This window comes from Engystomops pustulosus, chromosome 8 (genome assembly GCF_040894005.1).
Source record: "Engystomops pustulosus chromosome 8, aEngPut4.maternal, whole genome shotgun sequence".
NCBI classification, from domain to species: domain Eukaryota; kingdom Metazoa; phylum Chordata; class Amphibia; order Anura; family Leptodactylidae; genus Engystomops; species Engystomops pustulosus.
Window position 1 is genome coordinate 19,075,410 of NC_092418.1, and position 9,754 is coordinate 19,085,163.

Sequence of the window (9,754 nt, forward strand, 5' to 3'; positions counted from 1 at the left end):
TTAATCCTGTATTTCCCATTTCAGGCTTTCTTATCTCTATGTGCCACAGAAAAATTTAAGGATTTAGCGTTTGGTGAAGAGGAGCAGAGGATTGCGCCCAATCCCTGATCCCCCTCCTTGTATCCCTGCTCCCCTATCTCCTGTGGCTTATGTCTTTAACGCAGACTAACAAACTCACAAGGAAACATTTAAAAGGGAATAACATTAGAATGATGTCCATAGATAGAGGTGAAGTCTGTGATCTGGGGAAACCACTGATTCCCAGGAGACTACATTTCTATCTTGGATACAATAGTCTCTCAGGAGTACCAAAGGGTTTACCAATGGATTGCCATGTAGTGGGGGTCCAGCAATAGGGGGGTTCCTAGCATACATTATGATGTCCATGATATAGATAGGCCCCAATGTGCCTCACGCTAATGTTAAGGGAAGACTCTTCTAAGTGATACTTCCCATATTTCCCCAGTTAAATACTGTAGCAGGAAAGTCTCTTATCTTCCCTCTACCATGGACCACATTTAAAAACTTACAAAACAAAACTTAAACCATATTTGTGTCTGGATCCCCTTTAACTGCCCTCTATCTTATCATGCGTAACTATACGATATAATTTATACAAGTGAAGATGGTCCTGAAGGTGATCACCTACCTGCAGGATCCCAAACATATATCATTTACATCTACACTTCAGATTAGAAATCTAAGACTTCTGTAAAATTCCTAATGCATACATAAAGTTAGGGTATCCCTTTAAATGTCCCCTTTTCAAAATGGCTGCCTTGACTTTAAACAGCAATGTTAATGTATGTGATGCTTCCTATACTGTCCGTCATAATAATCACCTCTTTAGCTTGTTAACCCATCTGTCACCATTGACTTATGTTTTACACAGTTTTTTTTATGCTTTTTTAACCCTTTAACAAACCCTCTCGCCCAGGCCGCTATGTCTCTGAAAGCCTTCCAGAGATTCCGCCTAGGAACTGATATGTCCCTGTTTGCCACGGACCAGTTTGCCCCTCCAGCCAACGCGGGATACCCCGGCTACCCCACAGGCAGCGGTATTGAAAGTACAGAGACCTATCAAAGTCCTCCCTTCACCGAGAATGCAGACATCAGCCCCAAGGGATACCAAGCGCCCTCGTACTGATGGAGATGGGTGACCCCGGCTGTGTGGATGCAGATTTATCAGGTGTACTGATACAGTGCAGAGCATCAAGTGACTATCGTATCCTGCTGTACATTCTAGATGTGATTACCGGAAATATCCCTGTAGTTAGATGTACAGTGCACTCTGTACTGTGACATTGAATGCTTGTTTGTGATCACTTTAAAAAAAAAAGTTTTTTTCTGTTTTTTTTTTTTCTAATTTTATTTTGATTAACAAAGTGTTCCCTCTAAGGTAGGCCTGCACTTGTTATTGGACTACAGCAAAGGGTGAGAGGGGGGGATAGCAGTTTGATAAAACCAACTCAAGAGGCCTAAGCTAAAGTAATCAAGTCTATTTTCATTTCTGAGGGCAACACTAGATAGAGGAGAAGACACCAAATTCGGAGATATATGGCTTTATATAGTTTTAGTTACAATTTTCATGTATAAAGTTGTCTAAATGTTGACAGTTCTGAGCCTGTGAGTCAAGCTTACTCCTCCCACACAGTATTGATTGACAGCTCTGTCAGGGTGTGGGCGGAAGAAGCAGGACTCACAGGCTCCGAGCATTTAGATAGCCTTTTACAAGACTATAGTAACCCAAACTATAGAAAACAATATATCTCCGAATTCAGCATTTCCTGCTCTATCAGATTCTGCTGTCAAGTAGGAGATCAGATAGATTCACCACAAGCAGGTACTTTTCACAAGGGCACTAGATATTTTAACTACTTTTAAGTAATATATGAAAATTTCATATAACCTGAACTGATCTATATACGGGCCAAAAAGAGCAGTATATTAGTAGTTTTTGTCATTATTCATACACTCAGGTTTTTGTATTAAATCAGAACAAATGTTTGTTTTCTGAGAGGAACATTCCATCTGTATCAGGGGTAAGGATGGCTCCTAACATTATAAAATATGGCATACCCTTTAACACTAAATAGATCATTCTCACTGCTGGGAGCTCCAGTCATAAGTCATAATCTGTTTAAAAAAACTGCTGGGACATGCTCAATTTTCCCACGGCGCCTTCACAGGAGAAATCGAGTATTACACATTTCTCATAGATTTCTCATTGAAGTCAATGGATATGGTGGGTCCTCCAAAGTGACGATGGTCTTTATAAGAACGTCCTTTCTTGCTAATAGCTAAGGGTCAGGGACAGCGGCCCCTTCCTTATTTACAAAGATATTTGGGTTTTCTAATCGGAACTCACAGTGAGGACAATGAAAGCGACAAGAGTGAAAGTGATACAGGGCTGAAATTCAAAATAATAATGAATACAATTGGGATTAAATTAGCTAAAAATGAAGTAAAAAATCAATGCCGCATTGGAAGCGGGACAGAATGAGCTGTGCTGACCATAGAGTTCTCCATAACCTATCCAACAAAGCTAAAGTCACCCAGCAAGTAGTCTGATTGCTGGAGGTGTGAGACCAGTGATATAAGTGGTCGGTACACAACATTGTGTCTGGCGCTACAGGCTGCAAGATCTACTCATAGTCAGCGTTTTATTGTAGAAGTTGTAAACAATAACCCAGATAAAGGAGCAATGTGATTGGATGACAAGTGACTGCAACTGTGCCTCCCCCTAGACAATAGCGCCACCTGCTGGAGTGCCAAAAAAAATCCCAGCAAGCAAACCTTTTTTTTTTTTAAGTGTAAAAAAATATTAGGTTATACAGGCAGAATTACCCATAAATGTATATGGTTAACTCTAGCTGCAGTATTATACTGCAGAGCTGCGCTCACAATCTCTAACCTTCAGAGCAGAAATATCCCAGCATTACTTTGTCATTATCTAAAATCTCCTGCACTATGAAGTGTTAGGTGGAAATGTTCTGATGACAAACTTGCTGACTCTTTCCCATGGGTATTAGCAGAATTGAGAATGCAGCTCTGGAGTATACTATAGACTAAATTACATAGCAGTGGTGGCCTTCTTAATACAATGCACCAGGAAGGGGACGGGGGTACCCATATGACCATGCTCAAACATACAACAACAAAAATTAACCCTTTGTAGTCCTATGCAGCATTATGTAGCACACTATAGCTAGCAATATATTATTGAAAGAGGGCGTTCTTGGAGGGAACACTAGATGTTGTCACAATGCGGGAATTCATTCAAATGGTTTGTAGAAGGTTACAGAACTACTCTTGCTCATGGCATGGGTCTGGTATTGCAGGATTCAGATCAGTAAATATAACCTGCAATACCGGATACAACTTATAGACAAGGGTGGCGCTGTTTCCTTTTAAAAATAAAAGAAAACCTCTTTAAAAGCCTCAGTGAAAACGAGAAACTGTTGAAAGTTAGTTCCTGTGCCTGTCAGATGTGTGTTCAGTGCACCGTATCGCCTTTTCTTGCTCAATGTAGAAACATCAGAAGCTCGTCTGCATTTAAAAGCACAAATGTCCGCTACGTATCTCCACCTGTAGACGAGGCGCAACGCTTTAGAGGACCCTAATGTGTATGTTCAAAATTTAGCCTTGATCTGCTGTCTTCACTAGGGGGGAGACAGTGTCTGCAGAAAGACAAATTCTGTATCTGGTGATCGCCCCCTATTGGTGACAGCAGACTAACAGAATTTTATGAGAGAACTAATAATATCTAAAATAAGGAGCATGTTCCCTTCTTCGTATTATATTGCACTTGCCACTGGGGGAGCTATAGAGCCTGACCTGTGAACCTTACCTCGTAATCTAGAACTGCCAAGAACTTTCCTAATGTTTACACATGAGACACATTTTTAATACATTCAATGCTTGTTGTAGGAAGCAATGGTACATTCCAGTACAGATGCCAAGGCATAGACCAGACTGATTGGGGAGGGGGGGGGGGTCACTTACTTATATTCAATATTCTAATGCACTAAAGTCTATCTGTATAGTATTGAGATTATGTTTTATGATTATTTTTGCTAAACTGTAACTGACATCACGTTTTACTGTGCTGGAAAGCATTCTCTGATAAATTGTCCATAGGAGGTTTACAGCAGCTGGAAAGCATGCTCTCACAGTCTACAGATTTTGCAGCAGTTGCAAAGCATGCTTTAGCAGTCTTTTGCAGCGCTGGAAAGCAGGTTAGGTAATGTTGAAGTTTAGGGTATTACAAAGGGGCGATCATTTCTATAAAATGACATATTTTGATCAATGTATCGAGGCACAAAGTTATGAACACTTCAAGTCTCAGTGGGGTCACTAGCTCTCGGTATTTGCAGATACACCCTAATGAAGGGCGTAAGTAAGGTACCCAGTAACCAATAACCTTATGCCGTACATATTACTCCTCTTTTTGCCACAGTTATACTCACGCTTTTCGCGTTGTCGCATATGCATCGCCAGTTACGTACCAGGGGCCTGTCAATCGGGAAACCAAGGCAGTTCACAAACGTGTCAGTAATACAGTGTGGTCTGTGTGTGTCTGGACTAAAGTGACATGTTTACAATTATCTGTATATATCGTATCTCCTGAAAGAACAATCTGTGATTGTGCGTTTTCAGTAACGTCTTGTGTCGGAAATGTAACTTGTTTTCTGTACAAATTATGAAATAAAGAGAGAAGATTCAATGGAAGACGAGTCATAGCTTGAATTATTCACCTAATGGCAATAAAAATTCTAAAATGTTTTTTACTAAATCCAAAAATAATGTCCTTAAAGGTAGACATTGCCTTTAAGCAGTACTTCCACGTTTCAATAGGTGTCACTCCTCTGATTTTGACACATTTTGTTAAATTGTATTCAATTTGTTCCACACCTACTGCCCGTGATGTAGTTTTCTGCAGAACTGGAAAACCCCTTTAAAGGGAACCTGTCACCAGGGACCTCATTTTCACTAAAGACAGGTTGCAGAAGCCCATGCAGTGCAAGTATATTTTGTGCCTTCTCTAAGCATTTGCAATACAATATAATTGTGTGTTGTAACTTAATAATAATAATAATAATTCTTTATTTATATAGCGCACACAGATTACGCAGTGCTGCACAGGCATGTCAAATTGGTTGCACCCTGACAGAATCCCCTGTGTAGTCCCAGGGGCTGGGCTTTGGTTTGGCTGCATTTGAAAAAACAACATGTGAGTTGTCTGTGCTGCAGACTGCTCAGCTCTTGGACCCCACCTTTGTGCTCCTGCACAGCTCCTCCATCCCCCACTGATGTCAGCTCACCAGGCTGTAACCTCTGTGAAGGAGCAGGAGAGAGGAGCGTTACAGGAGCAGAAAAGTGAGCAACACAGACAAGTCACATGTTTTTTTAAAATGCATCCAAACCAAAGCCCAACCCCTTGGACTACACCGAGGACTCTGTCAGGGTGCAATGTAAGTTATAACACACAATTACATTGTAATGCAAATGCTTTGAGAAAGCAGAAAGACAGATTTGCACTGCAGGTGTAAAGGGCTTCTGTAACCTGTCTTTAGCGAAAATGAGGTCCCTGGTGACAGGTTCCCTTTAAGATGGACTTCCTTTAAAAACATTCTTCAATGTAACTACTGGGACATGACTTCCACATAACATATTTATTATTCAGACTCATACAAAGAGAAACAAAAGTTTAGGCACCACGATGGGTAAGCAGATCACCCTTAAGATCTCTTAAAGGAACTCTCCAGTCAAGAAGAAACCCAGCAGAATGTACCAGTACCATAAGTAAAACCGGTGGCGTAACTAGAGTCCACTGGGCCCCGGGACAAAATTCCTAATGGGGCCCCCCTCCCCAACTATACCTAAAAAAAACCCTCAAAACCCTTTCTGCTAACCGATATTTCAGTGATTATTACATATTCTGCCCACCCCACAATGAGTTATTAAATATACTCTCCCCCCATAATGAATGATTAAATATTCTCCCCCCCCTCAATTATTACATATTCTGCCCCCCCAATGAATAATTACATATTCTGCCCCCCCACAATGAATTATTACATATTCTCTCTCCCCACAATGAATTATTACATATTCTGCCCCCCACAATGAATTATTAAATATACTCTCCCCCATAATGAATTATTACATATTCTGCCCCCCCCACAATGAATTATTACATATTCTGCCCCCCACAATGAATTATTAAATATACTCTCCCCCATAATGAATTATTACATATTCTATCCCCCCACAATAAATTATTACATATTCTGCCCCCACAATGAATTATTAAATATACTCTCCCCCATAATGAATTATTACATATTCTGCCCCCCCACAATGAATTATTACATATTCTGCCCCCCCCCCAATGAATTATTACATATTCCCCCCCCCCCCAACACAATGAATTATTACATATTCTGCCCCCCCCAATGAATTATTACATATTCCCCCCCCCAACACAATGAATTATTACATATTCCCCCCCCAACACAATGAATTATTACATATTCTGCCCACCCCCACACACAATTAATTATTACAATCTCTCCCCCCCACACTATGAATTATTACATATTTTCCCCCCCACAATTAATTATTATATTCCCCCCCCCCACACACAATTAATTAATTATACAATAAGCCCCATTTAAAAAAAAAAAAACCTATACTCACCTCTGGCAGCGGGTCCCGCGTCTTCTATCTTGTTGCCGCGGGCGGGCAGGAAGGGGTGCGCGGCCGCGTGATGACGTCATCACGCAGCCGCGCATCCCAGTTCATGGAGCGATGTGCGCCGGGTTGTCTTCCAGCCACATTGCTCCAGTTATAGTGCTCGAGCGGCCGCTTACGGCCGCATCGAGCACTATTCAGTGACGGGCAGGAGCTTCCTGTTCGGACGGACGGAGGCCCCTGCCCGACTGCCAGTGGCGTACCGACCGCGGTTGCCATTGAGACGGTCGCCCGGGCCCCCTCGTCCGATGGGCCCGGTCTCAACGGCGACCGCTGCGACCGCGGTCGGTACGCCACTGAGTAAAACATAACTTTTAATAATTACTGATAAAATAAGTTCACAGTGAACCACAATAGTATGCACATCAACCATCTAGTCAGCAAAAACACATCAGAAAGGGAGCTCGTTCAGACCTCCAATAAGTCTTGTCTGACACAGTCTCCAGTAATACCTCACCGTGTCTTAGTGCATTCCTGTATAGCATATGACACGGTGCATCATCTCAAAACCACGGACCAACATTAATCCGGACAGTAAGGAATAAAAGGCTGGATCTCACCAGTCTTCGATGCGCTGTCTCCTGGTCGAGCGGTACTGGTCCGGAGGTACAGGCCCTACGATCGCTTTGTATCCTGACCCTGAGCCATGCCACTACATCTAGCCACCATACTAGTATAACTTGTATTATACGGGCCACTGTTCGTTTTTTTTTTCATTTTAACCCCTTGATGTGGAGCTTTTGCAGCCATACTTAGCATCAAGACTGCATAGTCCACTACATTACTTTATTCCCCTGATGAGTGCGTCACACGACGTACGAAACGCATAGGGATTACATATTAGGGACTCACAGGGTCTGAAAGGGACAGTACTGGGACCGTCCTTGTCAGGGCGGGAGCAATATTGCGGGGTCAGGATACAAAGTGATCGTAGGGCTTAATAGGTCCTGTACCTCCGGACTAGTACCGCTCGACCAGGAGACGGCGCACCAAAGACTAGTGAGATCCACCCTATTATTCCTTACTGTCCGGATTAATGTTGGTCCGTGGTTTTGAGATGATGCACCGTGTCATATGTTATACAGGAATGCACTAAGGCAGCGATGGGCAACCTTTTGAACTTGGTGTGTCAAAATTCGCCAAAAAACCATCCATAACTCGGGTGGTGTGTCACCTTTAGAATAAAAAAACCTTATTTTGTGATATTTAGAGTTTAAATAACAAATACGTATAGTTATGTAACTTACCTGCTTAGTGACTTCTTTGTTAATTGGTCAGTTGGTTTCTTTTGTTGGTCTTGCTGTTATTTAACTTGTGTGGGGTGCCATGAACTAAGATAAGTGAGGGGGAGGGGGAATTATTCCAGTGATGGCGAACCTGTGGCAGTCCAGCAACAGCTAGTTTTAAGAACATTTGTGTCCTGAGAAGTGCCCCCCAAAGCAGTGTACATCACAGCCCAGCCCAGCAGAGCTCAACTCAATAAATTAACTTACCTAACTGGCACAGGCTCCAATGACACCACGGACCTCCGTTACTCCTCTTCAGGCCACTTCAGCTCCTGTGTAGATGTTTCCACGGAGTCACAGCATAGGTTTCGTCTTTGCAAGCTTGGACCGCTTCACTCTGGAGTCATTGCACGGCCTCTGCAGAGGAGGTCAGGAGCAGCAGCTGCGATCTCTCTGACTGAGATGCAGCCGCTCGCTGCAGACCACATCACCGACCGACGGCCTGACCGGCCCTAGGAAACGGCACTACAGCAATTTTCTCCAGCAGCCATGTGTCACTGAAAATGGCTACGCGTGTCATAGGATAGACATTACTGGGGACTGTGTCAGACAAGACATATTGGAGGTCTGAACGAGCTCCCTTTCTGATGTGTTTTTGCTGACTAGATGGTTGATGTGCATACTATTGTGGTTCACTGTGAACTTATTGTTATCTGTAATTATTAAAAGTTATGTTTTACTTATGGTACTGGTACATTCTGCTGGGTTTCTTACCGATTTATGGATTTTTCTTGACTTGAAAAGTGAGTTAGCCAACTAGGCAACCTTTTTCTGTCTTGTTCTGATTTAGAACTCTCCAGTCAATGGTAATTCACTGAATGATGCATGATACAGGGCCGGAAGGGAAGAGAATGACTCATTTTTACTGTATTCCTACAACCTAGCGTCATGCTCCTCCCTTCAGGCTCAGCACAAGGTATGATCCAATGAATAAGCTTTGAATGGAGTGTTCCTTTAAAGGATTACGTAAAATATGTAAACCAAAGTGGCACTCAGTGATTAGTAAGCTTCATAGCAATTTTTCCTCGACTAACCATTAAAGTGAGGCAATCACTTCTTTTTTTTTTTTTAATGGACAGGCAAAGAGTATTCACTCCCAGGCTGTCCTGTGCACACAATACTGATGAAGCGCCGCTCATCCTGCCACAACGCTGAACATGAGGCTTACAACTACCCAGCGCTAACCCTTTCACTACCACTATTTGCTCATAGGTCCCGTTAGTCACATGGCACAGAGAGGACAACAACAGCAACTCTTATAGGGTTAATACTGAAAAAAAACCAAGACAAATATAAGCCAAAATTCATAAAGAAGGTAAGTTATGTATATGCTGGCAATTTGAGGGTTGTTACAACTGACAGCTTTAGAGGTGCTCCCCATCCCATAATAAGGCCATTGACCACAAATCTCTAAATTCAGCAGCAATTGAAATTATTGTCAAAGTCAATAAAGTTTTGTCATTTTGACGCTGTACAGACTATGGCATTGGCATTTAAAGGTTCAATGGCCCAGCAAGAAGCAAAGAACTAAACTCGATCGAGTAAACCTGACCTTGCTGCCCATAGCAACCAACCAGTGCTTAGCTTTTATTCCCCAAGCTGCTCTCATAAAATGAAATCTCGGCTATAATTGGGCAACCAGGTCAGGGCCGATCTTCTAGTAGTCTGGCTTGATGAGCACCGACTAGGCCTCATTTCCCAACACTAACCTT

General features: G+C 42.4%; 1 protein-coding gene across 2 annotated transcripts in view; it reads left to right on the forward strand.

Moving 5' to 3' along the window:
• The window catches only part of SYNGR3 (synaptogyrin 3), a 28,037-nt gene extending 23,306 nt beyond the window's left edge, over positions 1-4,731 (forward strand). The window contains exon 4 of one of the 2 annotated variants that reach the window (XM_072119995.1): positions 25-931. In XM_072119995.1, coding sequence (XP_071976096.1) covers positions 25-108 — 84 coding nt within the window. In that variant the 3' untranslated portion in view covers positions 109-931. The other variant, XM_072119994.1, reaches the window with a different exon arrangement.
• Positions 4,732-9,754: the final 5,023 nt, after the last annotated feature.